Below are 19,620 nucleotides of genomic sequence, written 5' to 3'. Positions count from 1 at the left end.
CGTTACGTTCTGGCGGGGTAAATGGGGGAGGGGAGACATTCCCCGCAGGCAGCGCGCTGCTGAGAGCCGGGCCGCTGTGCACGCTGGGAGTTGTAGTGTACGGGGGCACGGCCGGGCCGGGCGCGCAGGGCACCGAGTGAGGGACGTGAGGCCCTGTGGGGCCTTCTCATGAGCCGCACCAGCTGCCTGCCCGGCAGCCGGTGACCCTCCCGGTATTTACGTTTATAACCTAACATTGACGTGGGATTTCATTGTAATTACTGCCAATGGTGTTGCTCTGCCTCCTTGGCAGTGGCGTTACCAAGGATTTACGATTGGGGAAACCAGTCAAACGGAAGTTTGTCACAGGTTGAAAGGTATGAGGGAACCCACGTAGGAATCCCGTGCTGGGAGTCCCTTGAGGGATCAGGATTGGGATTCCTGACCTGAAATTGTTGAGGTACCTTGAGCTTTGTGTTTGCTAGCATGCAGATGTAAATATGACAGGAAAGCAGGTCGTGATGTTGCGGTGTTATTTTTATTTTTAGGAAACCTTGTGACTCGACTTGGATGAAGGCAGGAAGAAAAAAAACTGCGCTTTTTGCCTAGCTGCATCAGTTGCCTGTCTGCATACAACATACTCAGTACTCGTCTTTACAGTAACCATCAAACAGAAATTATAAGCTGCAAACTTGCAAAGTTTGATACCCTCATTTTGGATGAATGTTCTCACAGTCAAAGAGACTGATTTTTGTGAAAAAAGATTTTGCCATTTTTTGTTTTCATAAGAGACAGAAAGGACTTATAGAACAAGCATTTTGAAACTGAAGCTTATACAGCTTGGCAGCCCTTGGGCTTTTATAATAAACATCCCCATGCAAACTGCATTTTCCATTTTATAACTTCCTTAGATACAGTGAGCTAATAGTGAGATAATTTCTTCTTGTGATGGCACTCTTTTCTCAAACTAGTCAACAGGGCTTTCAGGCTTTGCTGTGGAAATGTCGTATGTTCTGGCCTGTTTCAGGATGCCGACAACTGTTTGCTGTCTCTTTCAGAATCCCCAATAGGAAAAAGGTTAGCTATTTCAGTTTTATGACGTCTTCCAGCACTGCATTAGCAGTGGATCCCAAAGGAACTGCTGTTTTTCCTACCAAGAAAAGGTCTGAAATTGATTATGAAGAAGAAAAAGGATGGGATGAAGAGACTAAAGAAACATCTGAAGGGAAACGCCACTTTTCTTCCTCTGTTGGAGCTCCGAAGAAACGGTTAACGAGTCAAGTTCTGTCAAGGCATAAGTTTACCTACGTACAGCCTCCAGAAAAACCTTTGCAGGCTGAGGAATGGAACAGGCTGAGGGAAAGCTTTCAATCACCTGAAATATTTGAAGAAGTGATGTTTAACAGTATGGTCAGGTGCAACAGCCCGATTGATGTGGCTAAGTCCTTGCTGACCCATGTGGCAAAGAGTAATGGTGACATTGCATATAATTTGTTGGTCAAATATCTGGCATTGTGTGTCAAGCAGGGGCAGACTTCAGAAATTCGTGATGTGTATGATATAATGAAAATCAGATTTAGGATTTTAGAAAGTGGGGCTTACAACCTTCTTATCAGGGGGCTGAGTAATTCAGATCAATGGAGAATGGCCTTGACTCTTTTGGAAGAAGTAAAAAAGATTATGATTCCCTCACGGACAAACTATGAATCCTGTATCAAAGCAGCCAGCCGTCACCAAGAAATGAATCTCGCATTTGAACTTTACCATGAAATGTTGGCTAAGGATTTGGTCCCAACCTTGGATGTCCTGCAGGCCTTTTTTGACTTCAGCAGGGGTATGAAAGGTGCTGAGTTACAAAAAGAGCTGTTTGGTATCCTCTTATATTTGAGAGACAACCAAATATACCCTCACAAAACATTTATGCGGAGTATAAAGCTATGGTTTGAAAGGTAAATAATGTTTCAATAGCAGACTCCAGTTCATGAGGATGGGATTCAGATTATTCCACAGTCTAATGATCCCTCAACATCTCATTTTGGTTGTTGCTTCTCCATGAGAGCATATTGTCATGAAAAGATACATTTTATTTTTGCTCCAAAATTAGTGTAAAAGTGTAAAATTCTTACTGATTTCACCTTTTCTTGAAAGATTTTACCTGATAAATATTATTCCTTGGTACAGAAAGTAGGAAATTGTCATGAGTCATGGCTGTCCAAAATACCCGGCTTCATACTTCTGTTTCTGGGGTTGATACATAAGGAATATTGACAGGTATGAGGGTTTTTCCTATAATCTATCTGAGTGTAGAAGTAGTAAGTTATTTGAAAATTAGGTAGTTTCTCTCTTTGAAGGAAAGAGGCAGCAAATTAGCATAGGTTAAGTGAGGATTAAGTGTTGACTTTGTATAGACTAATAGGAGAGGAATAATCTTAATAGGAGACTCTTTGTTTTAGCACAGTATTTAGCAGGCCGCGCAGTTTGTTTTCATGAGCAGTGATGGTCAGACTCCGCAAATTACAACTAGTTACGCTGCGCATGCACAGTGTAGTTCACCTGAGCCCACTGCGTATTTGACATGCTGTTGTTTGTAACCCCGTCTATGACTTTTTTTTAACTGTTGGCTTTGGTTTATGTGAGCTACACAGCCATTTTACAAGTTAGTCCTCCTGGATGGAAAATATAGCCGTGGGAATGCACTACCATTATTAGAATGGTTTATACTGCTCTCCCCTAGCTATTTTCTTTCCTGGGAACAGCCAGGGAGCAGACAGTAGGCTTCAGTTGAGATGAACTGGTTTAGTGGGTGAAAATGTGTCGTGGGGTGCTATTTTCTCAGTGCGTAGAGAAGGACTTACCTGTGTGCTGCATGCGCAGGTAACTCAATGTAATAAAAAGTCCTTGGCGAGGAGACTGCAGGGGCAGTGAGTACATTGAAGAGCTATATATTGCCTGCGTATAGTGGCAAACCAGTGCTGCACGCTGAAGCTAGAAAACTCCTGTTTGTATCTTTAATACTGTGTTTGATTGTTAGAACAATTCATGAAAGATTGTGGTAGACTCATGTTCTAAGATCAACGTTGGGTGTTTCCCTAAAGGAAGTAGTGTTTCAAACATGAAGAAGAAACAGTCCATAATAGAGAGATGAAACTAGGTGATCAGTTATCCCATCTGGCTTTTTATTTGTGAACCTGTACAAAATGCTCAGTTTTACCTGTCTGTTCCCATTGCTAGTGCTGAACTTGTATATGCTGATGGAGTTCCCAAAAAGAAATAGAATCTGATAACTTCTAGCACTGTTAGTCTTGCAAAAACGATACGGATTGGGAGGTAACTTTTGCTGGCAAAGGAAGCCAATGGTACAGTAAGCACCGAAGTGAGCTCTGTGGGTGTAACTGAATAGGTGTTAGTTTTAAAAAATGATTTTTCTGAAGAGCAGACCAGCACTAACTTCTAGTAGAGAGCAAAGCCAGGTCCGATACAAAGAACTGAGTGTGCAACAAAGAATCACAGTATTTTCTTTCTAAGAAAACTAAAGAACCACTATGTATCAGCATGAGAAATGGGAAGGGAAGGCAGAAGCAGGACCGTTATTCCAAAGCCCACGGCATGTGTGATTGTGCAGCCTATGATAATAAACACAAGGGAGAGGTATCTGCTGCTGCATGTTGGCATGGGTATTCCTGTTCTGTAACCTGGTTTCAATCTTGTGGGCAAAAAGGAATATTTACACCAGGCTGTGGTAGTGGTGGTGATGATGATAATGATGTGGAGTCAAAAAGTCTCAATGCAGCATTTTGGTATGAGCATATCTATCTTAATCTCTCAGGATGACATCTGCATAGAAATCTTGATTCCTGCTTTCCCATCTGGTTTCTGAGGTGCTTTATGAACATGTAAGGCAGCAACTTCAAAATTGTCAGTGCAGCCCGGTTATCTGTATGATTCTTAATATTTGGGGACAACATAAACTAGGGAGGTTGATGGTGTTAGTTCTCTGCATGTTGTTAAATGCTGGTTCTTTATATAATATTTTCAGGTGTTGCTAAATTATATATGAATCTTTGTATGATTTCTTTGCCAGGTAGAAGATTGATTGGTCTTTTATTTCTAAATGTTGATGAAAATAGAATTATTCTTTATTTGTAATTGAGGTATTGTTAAATAAGAATCTAATGTTTTTATCTTTCTCTCTGTACATATTAGTATACCAGGAGGCAACTGGAGAGGACACCTGACCAGCATTAAAGACAGGTAAATGCAACATTTTGTTTAAAAGTGAGGTGGTGTCTTGATTTTTCTATCTTGAACTCTTCTTTCATAAATATAAAAAATAGCTTTCCTTATATAAGAAAATATTTTAATCCTTGAGAATATGAACCTTTGTTGTGTACATATGATTTCCCAAACTCCGGTTTCCAACTCATTCTTGTGCATTAAACAAGACCCAACATGCACATTTGGAAAAGAGTTATGCTAAGCAGAGCCAAGACAGAAAAACACAGAGAAAAATAAGAGCTGCTATTTTACTGGGTGGCTTATTTGTTTACTGTTTAGGAATTAAAGTCTTAGTTTTTTGGTTGGCTTTATAATACCATTGTTTAACACGATGTTTAACAGAGCAGCTTTGGTGTGTAAATGAATATCTTCTTGCAAACTGATACTATTCACACGCTGCAGTTAATTTGTACAGATGGAAGGGTTCTCCCTTCCCACCTGATTTTCAGTGAAGACAAAATGATTCTTACGTTAGGTTTTCACAGGGATAAATTGGGTATGTATTTCTATTACAGCACAGTTTTCTTAATGTCTGTAAATTCCTATTTTAAATGTTATTCTATTTGAAACCTAGTTCTGTGGCTTTGTAGCAATTAGGCAACTATAAATGTATTAATTATAAGAATGTCTTCAATGGATTATGGGGCTTTTTGGTGGTTTATAAAAATACACTGTGTTGCATACTCTGAAGTAAAAGCACACGTAGAGTCCGCTGCTTTTGAAGCCCATGAAAGAACAGCATAACTCATTGTCCTAAGAGTAGGGGTTGTTCACTGTAAGATGGGTTATTATTATCTTTGAGTGTGTGTGTGTGTGTTACTGTACTGTATTATGATAATTCACCAAATTCTAGACAACCTTTTTCAGCCTTTAGAGTTTTAAAATTCTAAAGTTGATTGTCTTGGTTAAGAGGTAGCTTGTTATCTTACTGTCTGTAAACTCTGTTACGGACTTTGAGAGCTAAACTAACTTAGATCATCTCACATTTTATCATGATTAAGAATCTGTGAACAAAGTGGTGACAAGGTGCTGTATAGTAGTTATTTTGTGATAACTGTATGAACACTTTTTATTTTGAAATAAACAAATTTGAGGTAGCCTACTTGGATAAGTATTTGAATAAAATTAAAATGGTTTCAAGAAAAGAAAAAGAGTATAAGAGTTTTGTTGTGTTTAAATGAAATGGCTGCTGCCAGAAAAGATCCTTAGGATTTAAGAAAGCAAGAAAAACCCATTTGTTGGTTCTGTTGGGGTTTTTTTGTGTTTTGTTTTTTTTTTGTCCTAATCATAAAGGACAAAGCCCTTAAGGTGTCTCTGAAACTCATGTGGTGATTGTTACTAGACTCATCTCTGCAGTCAGCATAACTGATGTCTTAAAGCATGAGTCTTGAGTTAAAAAATCCAGAAGAACTATTTTTTCCTAAACTGAGTTTGACAATTTAATAGGCTTATTCATAGGTAATTCTGATTTTGTCTAAATACTGGCAGTTATATCTAAGATGCTCATATCCAGGATATTTTCTTCCTCTAGCACTGAGCTCCTAGTTTCTTTGAACTGTGATAGTCAGAAGCTTGAACCCCCTGCAAACAAACCTTGAAGTTTGCTGACCATTTTTCCTTGAGAGTTACAAAAGCTTTGGATTTCCAAGGTCAGCTATAGAAAGCTGCACCTCAAGTGTTTTGAGCCTGCGTTCAAATTACTGTAGCATGTCTGACTTCATGCTTGATACGTAAGTGCCATGATACTCCAAATCTATCTCAAAAAAGGAGTCCCTCAAAAAAGTAGTTAAATGGTCAATTAGCTGTAAGGACAGCTATATATCCTACAGAGGTGAAAGCCTTCTGTGTGGGAATTTCTTGGCATGAAATCCTAAAATGATCAGTGAGAAGTTACAAAAATTGCAAGGTAATTTTAAAGGTATAGTTGCGAAAAAGCAGCAGTTAGACTGAGGGTCCAGTCTTGCAAGATGCTGAGTGTTTCTTGTGCCTGTTTTGCCTCTGCTCCCTTTGGGAATCCACATTGAGAATTCACAAGAAGAAACTGGCTTCAGGAGCTTTGGCTGTTGGTAGGTGGTTGGGGTGGGTTGATTTGTTGGGGTGTGGGGAGGTTTGTTTTTTTCAAGTAATCTGAAAGTGGTAGTTGCAGAAGGATCCAAGTTAACTATGGGACAGGTCCTTAAGCTTTAGGCTTAATGATTTTGAAATAGTCTCATAACAGTTCGATAGGCCTTTCTTCTTTGTTGCCAAACTGTGAAGTTCCTTAATGCAATTAGATGTATTTAATGGTAACTTTGCCATTTAATGGTAACTTTACAGCTATATGAGCAGCCAGTCTCATTGCTTATATTAATAAGTAGGCTAAGCCTGCAGTGAGTGGTGGGTTGAGCCACTGGAGCATATTGTTTGTGTGCAGCAGTGAATGTCCATTGTTAGGATTCCATGCGTAACTTTTTTTGATTCAGTAAATGCACTGTCAGCGTTGCAATTAATGCAGTCTTAGTTTATGGTATGTGCATTAATGTATACTAGACATCAATTGTTGGGAGAATTTAACATTTCTGATTGTCATGGTTTTAGAAAATTACAATGATTTAGCTTTGGCATCTCTAGGATCTCTCTGTGGAGACAGCCAGGGGAGAGTAACTCATTCCGTTTTAACACTTAAAGCTTAAATCCTACGATTCAGTTCTGAGATTGTGCTTGTGAAAATAAGATATTTGGATGGATTTAGAGAAGAATAGTTGCTCCTTCAGTTCAAATTATGCCCAGCTGGGTGAATACAGGCTTCTGAACACAGCATGAGAGAAAGGAAAAATGTGAAACATCAACAACATATCCTGCATATAAGAGAAGCTTAAGTGGGAGCAAGCGGCAAAAAAGTCATTGTTTGTCAGCCAGGAAGAACCAAAGACCAATTCAGACTAAGCGTCATTTTATTGCCTGTTGGAGAAGCTACTAGATTCTGCGTATTTTCTTGGTACTGTGGCTGGAGTGTCCAGTCTGGTGATGAAGATGCAAGCTGGATCTCATGTCTAATATTCTTGGCAGAAGTGCTTGAGGACAGACATGACTGGCTGTGAATTTCCTTAGTGTATGTTAATATCCTATTTGACCGTTTCCTTTTCCTTTTTCATGTGGTTATTAAAGAGTTAAGCTTGGAAAAATTTCTAGGTTTAACCCACAGAGATGCAAGTCAGGAAGTGTACCCATAAAGTCTATGTATATCTATAGCTCATTGGTTTGTCTTTAGAAAGTGTATCTGCAAAACTTTCAGATAAGTTTTTTAGGAAAAAAAAAAAAAAGGTTAACGTAGATCACAATTCAAGCACAGAGGTGCAGGTTGTTTTGTCTCAGTCCTCCACTATTACCCCACCTTACATGCTGGTTTTGTGGTGGGCCCAGAGGTTCATGGTAGTGTTACATGACATACATTTTTGACCTGGGTATGGAGTTGTGCGTCGTGTTGATTATATGTTTAGTTTATAGGGGCTAACAGGAAAGACAACTAGGAAAGAAAAGAATGAACAAATGGGACATGGAAGCGACGACGCTTCCAGTTTGATTTCCTTCAGACTATGTGTTAGGGCAGAGGTCGTGGCTGTGGGACATGAAACAACAGAAGAGGCTAGATATTAAAAAAGATGTTTTTTCTTTCTCTCAAGATACGGTTCTGGAGGATCATACAAAAATCCAGAGGTGGCCATGGAAGTTAGGCCTGTCTTGTTTTGCATCTTGGAATTATGTGTGTGCTGTGCTAGCAGGCTGTAGGAACAAAAACCCAACTCATAGCCATTGACATGGTTCTCGTGGTTGTGGTTTGTTGATGGCCTTTCCCAGTGCTGGGGAGTTTTTGCAGCACTAGGTTGGTTAGACAAGAAGTTGTGCCTCTTGGCTGACATGGATCTGTGTGTTCTCTGTAGCATTGCCTCACTCGTGCTGTTCTGGAAAATTTTTCAGGATTTGCTATGACATGCCAGCACTCTTCTTGAGGAAACTAAAGAGTTTGAGGTCTGTTTGTCACATCCCCTATTGTTCTATTCTGTAATCTTTTCTTTTGTTATGGATTTTCAATGTCTTTGGTCTTTTAGTATAAAAACCATGCATGGTCAGATCAATGGAGAGTTCTTGTGTGTGTCAGAGGCAAAACAACATATGATTTGGGATTTGCAGAACCACAGTTGTCACCATAGCTGCTGGCCCTGCAATAGGGAGACTAAGAGTACTGAGAAGTGGACAATGTGAATGATAAAGAAAACTGTCCCAGTGCTGCATGCAGTCATGCAATCGCTGACACAGCTGTGCATGATGGAGTGGTGTTTCGGGCTCTGGGAAATGAACACAAAATGATGGAATTGGTTGACTGTAGCTGCAGAACTTTTTCATCTGCAGCAGTCTGTATTCCTAGATCCATGTGATGATATTTAGCCCGTGCTACAGAGTAGGGACGGAAGTTTCTTAGCAATAAAGAAACAAGTAGTGATTAGTCGCCAGGAGATAGCAACATAAAGCTGCTTTCTATTTGGGTGCAGTCAGCCTGATATTAGAAAATATCTGGTGGAATTGGGCATCGTACAGACACGTAGTGCCAGTGTGACTTAGTATTGGTGAGGGCTTTCAAAGCAAACAGTATTTCTGTTTTAGTCACATTCTGCTCTCAGTCTTTTGACTTTGACCACCTTGGAGAGATCTGAACAAACAGTCTTAGCCTAGAAATAAGGGGAAGTCTGGTAGCAAAAGGCGAGTGGCACAAAGAAGGCAGTCTTGCTCATTATTTGCTTTTCCAACCATACGGCAGATTTATGTTACCTTTCCTTTCTTTCTTTCTTTCTTCTTTTTTCTTCTTTTGGGTGGGGTTATTCCTACACCTGTGGCAGGTTTGTTTATTCCAAACTTTGATAAACCAGGCACAGATAGCTTAGCTTTTTTGTAGGAGCAGTCAGTGGCACAATAGTGGAGCATTTCACTAGTGCATTTTCTTGTTGTAACACTTTGGAATAGAGTTATAGCTAGACCAAGGCTCTGTGGCCTGCCTGCTGGCTTCAAGTAGTGTGCCTACAGCTACTTCATATGTTCTGGCCAGGCCAGTACAACTGCATCACCTTCCCACATTGAGATCTGGGCTGTATATATCCATGGTGACTTTCCTGTGTAGTGGGGAAACTTCCAAATATTAGAGATACGGAAATTCGTGGTAATGCTGAGAATTGAAATCTGATCTCTCAAGGCCTAAATAAATGCTGGTGAATATTTAAATAATCTTTTTTTTTTCCCATGCTCTCATGCAGAGTTTCAGTGCTAAATCCTCAAACGTCTCTAGAGTTAAATCTTTGATCCTGATCCCACTAAATCACATAAAAATATTTCTAGTGACTTTAGTAGGTTTTGGATGCATCCCAGAAAGAGTACAACTAATTTTCTGATGATTGTACTGTGTTGGAGTTCTTGTAAAGAATTGTGCTGATACACAAACACTCAATAAGTTAGTAAAATTTAAGGTATTTCTTATTTAAAAGCCTTTATCCTTTTGTTTTCTTGTTTCACTATTATTACAGCGGACAGTGCCCAGTTTGCAACCATCAGTTGGAGGACAGTGACCTCACGGAAGAGGAGTATAATAATCTCAGAGAAAGAATAATAAGGGACGTGATACATGGAACTGACACTTTTAGAAAGACAAGCCCACAGGTAGGTCTTGCATGCTGTCAGGTTCATTGGCTAGGAGGGTAATATACAATTAATGTTCAAGAACTTTGAAAACGCCACAAATCTTTTTTTCTTTGCTTTAAACATTAATAGGCCATTAGATACTGAAGTATCCTATGTATCTTTTTCAGTTGTGTTTATAAAATGGGTCTAAATCTTGACCTCTTTCATATTGTCTTTGTTCTTATATTTTCAGTCAGCTGTTAATGGATACCGAAATAATTAAAATGGAATTTTTTTTATGTTAAAAAAATCTAACCGGTATGGAAATCTTTTAATCCTTCAAAAGCTAAATTTTAAATATGGAATAAAACCCAGTAACTAGAACAAAATAAGACGTCTAGTATTTTGAGCTTGCAAAAAAGTAGAAGTCCTAGTGTTTCTTAAATTCAGTATCATATCTGAAGCTTACATTTTATGTGCTGAATATTTGATTTTTTCAGTTGGGCAGCTGTTTGCCAGAAGCAATAAAGAACCAATTATCGTTTTGTTCAGTCAACTTTCACAACCCACCAACCAACCAACTAGCCCTCAATTTTAAAGATACACTTTCATATTTATAACTACCGTATGCATCAGGAGTATCAAGCTTTTCAAAGGTCATTGTAAACATATGAGAGGGTATAATTTCCCGACACTATAATATACTGCTGTTCTATTTCTTACTCATTTTGTGTGGAGATCAGTGGTTCAGGAATAGCAATATGGAACGAAGCTGAGCTCCACTAGGTGGAGCCCACGCCACATCCCAGGGTGGTTTTGCTTTGCCTTTGAAAGTATTGATGACATTTTCCTGCAGCTGGCACCTCACTTCTGCACCGGTTCTGAAAATACGGAAGAGGACACCAGGTTACACCAGGTTTAATTCTTCAGGCTTTCTGCAGACACAGACATTGCGCGTGTGTAACAGTTACAGAAACTGGAAACAGTTAGTGTTGGGGTGCTTGTAGTACATGCAGCCTATTGTTCAGACATCTAATTTCCACACAGATTTTCTCCTCAGTTCAGGACTTTTAGCTGATCTAGCTGTGAATTTTATATGGGAGTAAAATTATCCTTAAAAATGTAGCACTAATTTTAAGTATTTAATGGGTACTGTTGTTCTATAATATTATAAGATAAATGAAAGAATGTGTTTTATTGCACACTGTACAACTAACTTTACTTGTTTTCTAAAAGCCTTTGTGAAAATTATGGTTGAGGTTGGTTTATTAAAGAAAGCAACAACAACAAAACTTTTAATTCCTCAACCAGTTAACTGCTTAGTCTGTGAAGTTTCATTTCTGTTCCCTATGGTGACTGCTGGCTTGAAAATTTCAAATTTGTCAAGTACCCAGGGCTAGATTAGCAGTACCAGTTGAGGGTGGGGAGATTTAGGAAGGGAGTTCTGTGTAACAGGACATTCACGCCCAAGCTGAGCAGTAGTGGAAATGATGTTCCCCCTGTTTGGGAACCTGATTGATCAAGTGAATGCAATCTAATGAAACAAAGACTCAATACATTAAGTTTTGATGTCAGTAGATTTTGTTAGTCCGTGTGATAGCTGAAATTCCATCATTTACCACTCTGGGGCCACCCACTTGCTAGTTCCAGGTTGACCTTGTTCCAGTTCCCTACTGGCAGGCAATCACGAGCAGGCTGAAAGGAGATGAACTCTGTATGTTTACTGTTGGCTGTACAGCTTAAAGTCTGCTCCCTCAGTGAATTTTGAGCATGGATACAGGGGTAGAAGCAAAACAGTGTTGTGGTGTGTCAGAGATGTCCAGAAATAAATTTGGGACTTTTTAGTTGCCTTTGTGCTGTGAAAGCAGACGTGTGGTGATGAAAATATGCTGGCCATTTTAGGTGTGCCAGACTGTGTGACTTTTCCTGCAGCCAGGGTTTTCCAGAGGGGAAACTAGGTGAAGAGTCTGAAAATAGGATGTAAGCAAGTATATCTGAGAGGGGGTTTTCCATTTTCCAGTCAGTCACTTTTTTGTAGTAGCCGCAATTCAAATAGAAAACATTTTATCTTTCTATTCCTTCTTTTCTCCTGACTAGTTTTCTTTAGTGCATCTGTATTTCTTGCAATGAAATTATTATTCAGGGAAACAGTTTGAGTTGCTTTGAGCTCTAAACATTTTTTTCCCAATAATGTTTCAAATTGAATATGTAATGCATTTGGAATCTTTTTTTTTTCCCACTGAGCAATAGTCTTATGTCTTACTTTTGCAACAGCATCATTGCTTTATTTGATTTTATTTCTCTCAAGAATAAATGTGATCAGAATAGAAAATTAGGAGCAAAGATTTAGTTTGATGGGGATCTCCCAAAAGTAGTCTGTTGTCCTGTGATTAAAAAAAAAAATCTTTTTTGTAATTAGTTTTAGGAAAGAAAATCAAACAACTTAGGTTTGTACATCAGAATGGTAGTGAAGACTATTTACAAATATTTTGAAAAGATGGCTTGCATGAACTATAAAACTGATTATCTGTGATAAGAAAATACCTGTTACACATTAAAAATAGACATCGATTCAGATCTTTATGCACAACTACTGAAAGGCCTATTAGGATGTCATACAATGATCTAATATAGCAAGCTGCAACCTTGCAGGCTGCTGTAGAAAAAAAACAATTGTAACAACACTGTCACCTTTTGTACCAATGTCTATATGATGTTTTCAGTTGGATGCTTGTTTACTCTGGCTGTATTTAATTGGGAGCTATGCCATTGAGCCCGAGATGATAATAATTGGTATACTGAGAGGCAGAATGAACTTTTGCTGTGATGACTTCCATGTCGCAGCTGCTCCCAGGTGTTTCTCTCAAATACACAAATGCAGTAATTTCATTCCCTTCGTGACTACTTCAGACCCCTGATCAGCCTGAAAGGAATGTTGTGCAGGGGGAAGGAAGCACGTGGGATATGTGTATGTGCTGTCAAGAGGGCAGGAAGAGATGGCTTTGTGGGCATGTAAAGTCCCCACGCTAGATCTGGGCTAAGTGTGTAAAGGGGTTTTACATATTCTTCTAGAATATAAGAGACTGGAGGGAGAAGAGGAAGTGACCCATTCATCTCTTTTGAGAGTAACGCTCTCAAAAGTGTTACTTTTGCAACTGAATGAGGTTGTGCTGTTTCCAAGGAGCCTTGAAAATAAAGCTCTATCTCTTACTTTTAGATTGATGCCTTTTCTTTTCTATAATGCTCTGGTTCTGCTTCAACATGTGCATGTTTCCCAACTCCATGATTTGCCTCAAAGCCCTGTGTGGTATATGTCAGTCCTGTTCTGAGTGGAGTAGTTTATTACTTCCAAAAATCGTATGTACTCCAAACTCTAAGAAAACTATGTCTGACACAGTCTGCCCTAACCCCACCTGGCAGAGCCTTCACTCCCAACTTCCAGCATGATCTTCTCATTCTTCTACCTGCTTTGTTGACTCTCAACTTGTGGTCAAAGTCAGCTAAATTGCCTGCACTTGAGCTGTTTCCAAGGTGAGCTACCCTTACCTGCCCTGAGATGCCTGGGTGATGATGGCTGTCCATCTTGCACCTGGATGTCATGACTTCTTTGCCTGAGCTCAGGGAGAAAGAGAAGGGTAGTTAATTCAGTTAGGCCTGCTGTGTCTCCTGAGAAGATCAGGGGCTGAAGAGGAAAAAACCCCTTCCCAGCAAACAGCTGATACTGTGTGCACAGTGTGTGCCAGAGCTCAGGCTATGTGTGCCGTTTACCTCCTCTATCTCTATTCCCATATATGTTGCCTCCTCCCTGTCACTGCCAGGGAGCAAAGAACTTTCTGAGAGGAGGAAACATGGAAGGAAGGAGAAGGCTGGGTGGAATTTCTCCCGTGGATTCATGTGCCCCCTTCCCTCCCAGATATGTGCCACATTGCAGCAAAGGGATCAGATTTCCAGTTGTTGGTCCTCTACAGTAGGAGTACAAAAAATTGGCATGTTGCTGAATGCTGCAAAGCCCCTTGCACTGGCATGGGGGCTGTTTTGGGCAGGAACAGTTCCTGTGGTTTCTTCTCAGGTGGGAATGACTGAAAGTTCTCGTCAGTTCTGTGGCAGGGTGGGTAACTTTGCTAGGGTTCAGTTTAAAATGACAGCACTTGGATTCAGAGCTAGCTTCTGCAAGAACTGTGCTGGCAGGATGAAAATCCTGCTGGTACCAGCATGGGTTGAAAGCTTTCTGTTAGTTCTAGAGAGGGATATGGGGTGGTGAGCTGTAGTTAGGGTTAGGATTACGGCTTAGCGTAGGCTTCAAGATGGTAGAGATTTCTGAGCTTGCTTTTTTTTTTCCCTTCTTTTTTTCTCCCCCTCCCCCCCCTTCCTTCCTTCCTCTCCTCTAGGAGGCCTAAGAGTACGATGAATGCTGACGTTGGCTTAGATGAGCAAGTTATGACTAATTTTTGGATAGGTATGAGTTACTGACTTGTAGAAGGCTGGGGTTTCAGGATGGCAAGGATGGAAGAACCTGTCATTGCTGAATCTAGAAAGTTCTGAAAGTATGGTGTTTGGGGATTAGTGTTGTGGACAGCAGGTGCTGGAGAACTTGAGTTATTGTTGGAGTCTTACAAGTTCATTAGGATTGAGTGAGAGCTGATGCCAGTGGAGATGAAGGGCTTATTGGCAGCCTGTTGGGTACGTGTTGGTGTTACCCTTACTAGGGTAAGAGTTGATATTTGGGAGTTAAAGTACTTGAAGCACTCGCTTAATATGGCTGTGGTTAGGCCAGAGCATTAAATTAAGAGGTGGCATTGGTAAGGACAAATGTGTTATCTAGTCTGCAGCAACATTGATCAAAAAACTTGCTTATAGCTGTTAGGATTATAGGATGGCCAGTGCTGAACAGCTTAATTCTACAGGTTTTGCAGAATAGCAGATTGATGACCAAGTCCATTGTTGCTTTGTGGCTAATTTTTAGTTATGGGGAGGATATGGTCATTAGCTTGTAGATAAGGATAGAGTTAGCATTGCAATTAAAATTAAATACACTGATAATCAAGCCTGAAGACTCCTGGATCATAAAGATGTGCAGTCATAGGTCTAGGGAAACCTACAAAGATGAGACAACATTTGCAGATAGGGTTGAACATATTTTCTTTTTTTTTTTTCAGATCTCTGCTAAATATGGCCCACTGGACTCAGTCAGGATAGGCTTAGTATTCAATAGGGCAGCATCCTGCATTGCCTTAAGAGCCAGATCTTGTAACATCTTGTAACATCTTTGCTGCTAGATCTTGTCTTGAGTGGGGCTTGGGATTAGCTGTGGGTTTAAGTTGCAGTGTTTTGTCTGGAACTAGAATGAATTTGGGGGTTAGAGAGAACACTATCCCCAGAGCTTGATCCACTACTCAATCTGGTAGGTCTAGTAAGCACCGAACAAGGACAGGTAATGGTTTATGGTGGGTGTTGAGACGATTGCAGTAGTACAGTGCTCAGAGTCTGAGAGCGCTGCAGCCTTTATCGTGCTTACTTTCTGTCCTCCTGCCTCCATTTAATTCAGGGTGGATGTTACACTCTTCTTGTGATATGATCTGCTAGAGGGGAGGGAACTTCTGGGAGGAAGGAAAAGGAGGAGAAGAGGGGAGACCAAATGGGAAATGGGTGGTGAGAGACAAAGACAGTTGGAATTTTTCTAAGGTTTCTCTTGCATCTTCCCTTACCCCAGAGGCTCCTGATAATGGACGCAAACAGAAGCACAGAGTCTTTTGGCAGGAGGATAAAAGACTTAGCTGCTTCCTTAGTGAGAAATAGATCTAGATGAAAACATTATAAATTCAGCACATATTTCTTTCCCTCAATTACCTCAGTGTTAAAGAATCTTTCTTGAGGGTGGGTCAGATCTTCTGGGGTGGTCCACAGTCCTTCTTTTCTCGATTCATACGGCAAGGAATGAGTTGGGATTTTATTCAGGTCACTTGGTCTCCTTTGCCATCAAATGGTTATGCAGCAAAATTAGGCCACCCTGCAACACAATAATGCTCCTTTCTTCCAATCTACTGTCTAAACCTGTTTTGTTGTCCTCCACAGTCTTTTTAAACTACTACTTTGTCACCTCTGTATTTGGAAATTCTCCTAACATGATACATTCTTCATATTCCAGTTAGTGCAATCAAGTAAGAAAAATCTGGTTCCAAATTTTTTTTTTTTAACACCAGTTGCTTGGTTAAAATACCATTGCTATCCTTAACTTGTTTCCACTGTACATCATCTGAAGATCTTGCTAAGCAAAATACAAACATGGTTTGCCTATGCAGTGATTTTTCTCAGATCTGTATCTTCTTTATATTAGTTAGAATGTATAAGAAGAAACTGAGAGAAATAGAGGAAAATGAAGAATTTCACCATGGCATACCTTGATGAAGTATTTTTTTTTCCTGTTCATTAGCTGATCACAGAGGCAGACAGGACCATAAACATGAAGTCAGAACAGTAACTTTTAACTAAAGAATTAAACCCATCTGAATTATCTGAGTAGCTGATTTTTAAGGAGATAATTTTATCAGGAACCCCTTCGACACAGTCCTTTACTTTCAGCTCATGCATTGCACTAAGTAGGATCTTGAGACATGTTTACATAATGCAGACTGCATACACTACCATCCTTTTTTTAAGTGTTTGCTGTCTCTGAATATTGCTAAGTTCTGTGATAATACTTCTACAGTAAAATTAGTGTGAGCACATGTTGATTTAAGACACTATGAAATATTACCCCTTGGAACTTAAGCAATATCGAATGGTCCTTTACCATTTGGTCCTTTGGTCCGTTACCAAAGTCCTTCTAAGTTGAGGAGCTGGTCTCCAGCTGTGGTCAAAGACAGATTCTTTTGATGCTGCAGAGGCCTATGTGGAGTTGTCTAATATAGGGCTTCATTATAATCTATGATAATTAGAATAGCTTAATAAGTTATAATAATTCCATGTTATCTATCCAATGCCTTATCTCTTAGGATTTGATTAGATTTGTTTTAGAACATCAGCAATTTGAGCAGATGTTTTCGTTACAGTGTGATGATCATTTAAGTTGATATAGTTCCTCCAGAAATCTGTAAAACATAAGTGCACTTTCTTCCTACATCATGCATTGTTTCATCTTTCTGATGCTAAATTTAATTTGGTTTTGTATTCATCACTGGTTTGGCTGCTTCTGTGCCATCCCCTTTCCTAAATATCTGTAAAATATTTCATATACATGGGAATTAGTATAGAACTTTGAAAAATGCTGCTAACTTTTTAGCATGACCCTTTATTTTTTCTTTTCTGCCTGTTTTTCATGCTATAACTAGTTCAGTGTTTTAGTAGCTTATGAAGTCTTGTGTAAGGTTTTTTGAAAATCTGATTAATGCCATCTGGTTCTACTTCACCTACTTTTTCATTGACACAAGGAAAGAAATTTTAGAGATACTCTTTTGCAAAAGGTGTGCACATTAAACTCTACCAGATCATATTACTCCAGAGGGCTTGCACAATTTTTAGTGATCGGTTCAACCATATTAGAGTGTACAGATGCTGGGTGCATAGGTTTATAATCCTCCGAATTGTTTCTAGAAATAATTAAAATAGGGGTAGAACAAGTCGTGTTATTCAGCCCCTCAGAACAGTTGCAGTTTCTCTTGAGAATGCAAATATTAGTTAGCATAAGCATTTGGTGGCAGTGTGATTTTTAAATGAGCATAACTGCCTTACTACCCTGCCAGCTGTTCGTTCCTGCCCCCTTTGGCCCCTGCAAGTATGCCGGGAAACAAGTGGGCACAGCCCCGTGGTAAGCAGGGCACAAACCGAGATGACAAAATAATGTTTTGTTTTCTTGTGGGTGTTTTTTCAGCTAGATCAGTTCCTTGTTCAGATTTGCTTCAAACATTCATACCAGCATAGCAGAGAAAGCGCCATGGAGGTATATCCAGCTGACTGCTATTCATGTAGCGTTTTTCCACGTGGATATTATGGACTGTCTGTAATTAAGTGCTAGTTTGCGTCACTTACTTGGGATGCTGTCTTTTCTATGAAGTTCATGATGCATTGCTTTTATATTATTCCACTGTCTTTCTGTAATGCCCGTTACATCGTATTTAAGCATTGAAGTCAGTCTTTTCCTGGTGTAGCATTCTGTCAGGTGGTTTGCCCTAAGATGAAAAGGTTCCAAAATAGTGTTTTTAATTTTGAAAGCACCGTGAATTCAAAATACTTCTGCCTTTGCAAGGTTTTTTTGTTTGTTTGTTTGTTTTAAAAGAAAGCTTGGTATGGTCCATTCCTATACTCTTGTACTTATGATGGCAGCCTTGCAAAGATGAGGGCATTTTTCCACGAAGGAGACCAGCACAAACTGCTTGTTCCTCCCTCCATGTTAGGTGTGCTCAGGAAGGACGTTTCAGAAGTGTTGAGGTCCAGGTTTCGCACTGGCCTTGTGGCTGACCCTCTGCTGTCTGCTGTAGGCAGGCAGGAACAAGTCCCGGGACAACAGTGCCTGCTGTTGACGGAGGACTATGAACAGGCAACACAGAGCACATCTCAGCCAGGTTGTCAGTGTGCCTGCGAGTACCTTCCTGTTTGTGACGGTATCTCTGAAGGCCACAGCCACAGGAGTTTGTGACTCCTGGATTATTTGTTAACTCTAGAAGCGTACAACAGAGGGCAAACAAATTGTATGCAATCCTGAGTACATAGCGATACCATACACAATACTGAGAAAAGTCTTCCTGCCTATAAAGGTTCGAAGGGGATTTCCAAGCTTTGAAACTGTGGGGGAAATATTCAAAGCCTTCAGGCATAGCAACAGACAGATTTAAGAGTGCTCCAACAAGGCGCCTTAAAAAAAACTGGCTGGATTTCAGTTTGACAGCTGAATTTTATTTCTCACACACTAATGCTCATTCCTGTGTTTTTCTTCTGATACCAAGAAATATTGCTGAAAACAAAGCAACTCCCATCACTTTGTATTTTATGAAACTGTTAAAAAGTGAATGTTTTCACTTCTCTAAAAGCTGCTCTTACGGTGTTGAAAAACACCCTGTTTTTCAGGGTAAAGTTACATAATACTTAAGTGCACTATAATATTCTGTTAATTAGAATTTGCTCTTTCCTTGCACTTGAATATATTTAATACAGAGAGGGGAACCACTGCTTCTTCTGTTGTACAAAGCTTAAACTATTGTGAATGCTTCTGGAAACAATATATGTTGAATACTTTTGCACTTTTTAATTTGTCTTTCTGTCAACTTAACTGTTTCTCCACCATTCCTGATGAGTGAGCATAAACTTTATTGTTTAGAAGTGACAAGCAGCCTTTTCTGCTGTGATTTTAATAGTTTTGGGTAGAGTTTTTTCTTTTTTTCTTTTTTTTCTTTTTTTTTTTCCTTTTTTTCAAATTCCATGTGTTGGCATGAACATAATAGCCTTTCTTGTATTTAAAAGTCCTGTATGGATTTGCTCATGTATCTCCTTTGTATGTTATATTACTTTGTTTTTTGGCATTTAGAGCAGTAGACATTTTGCATTGTTGAAGAATTTGAGCAATACCATGATTTTTATTTCTAGTTGCCAACATATTTTCAATTTAGACTTGAGGAGAAAAATGCTCAGGTGATGTAACCTTTCTGTGATCTGAAACTTGTCATACCCTTAGATCTGTTATAGACATTAGAATTATTTCAAAATACTCATTTGAATTACTGTCATTGC

At 39.5% G+C, this 19,620-nt stretch overlaps 1 protein-coding gene across 6 annotated transcripts in view; it reads left to right on the top strand.

The window, feature by feature from the left end:
• PRORP (protein only RNase P catalytic subunit) overlaps positions 1-19,620 on the top strand; it is a 53,548-nt gene that overhangs the window by 321 nt on the left and 33,607 nt on the right. For 3 of the 6 annotated variants that reach the window (XM_075151646.1, XM_075151647.1, XM_075151643.1), the window contains exons 1-4: positions 93-439; positions 528-1,928; positions 4,183-4,230; positions 9,807-9,939. In XM_075151646.1, the coding sequence (XP_075007747.1) occupies positions 928-1,928; positions 4,183-4,230; positions 9,807-9,939 (1,182 nt within the window). In that variant the 5' untranslated portion in view covers positions 93-439; positions 528-927. Of the gene's footprint in view, positions 1-92; positions 440-527; positions 1,929-4,182; positions 4,231-9,806; positions 9,940-19,620 lie in introns of those variants that run through there. The other 3 variants (XM_075151648.1, XM_075151645.1, XM_075151644.1) reach the window with 2 other exon arrangements.

Source organism: Calonectris borealis, chromosome 5, assembly GCF_964195595.1.
Source record: "Calonectris borealis chromosome 5, bCalBor7.hap1.2, whole genome shotgun sequence".
Taxonomy (NCBI): domain Eukaryota; kingdom Metazoa; phylum Chordata; class Aves; order Procellariiformes; family Procellariidae; genus Calonectris; species Calonectris borealis.
Note: the sequence above shows the minus strand (reverse complement) of the source record. Positions and strands in the feature narration are given on the sequence as shown.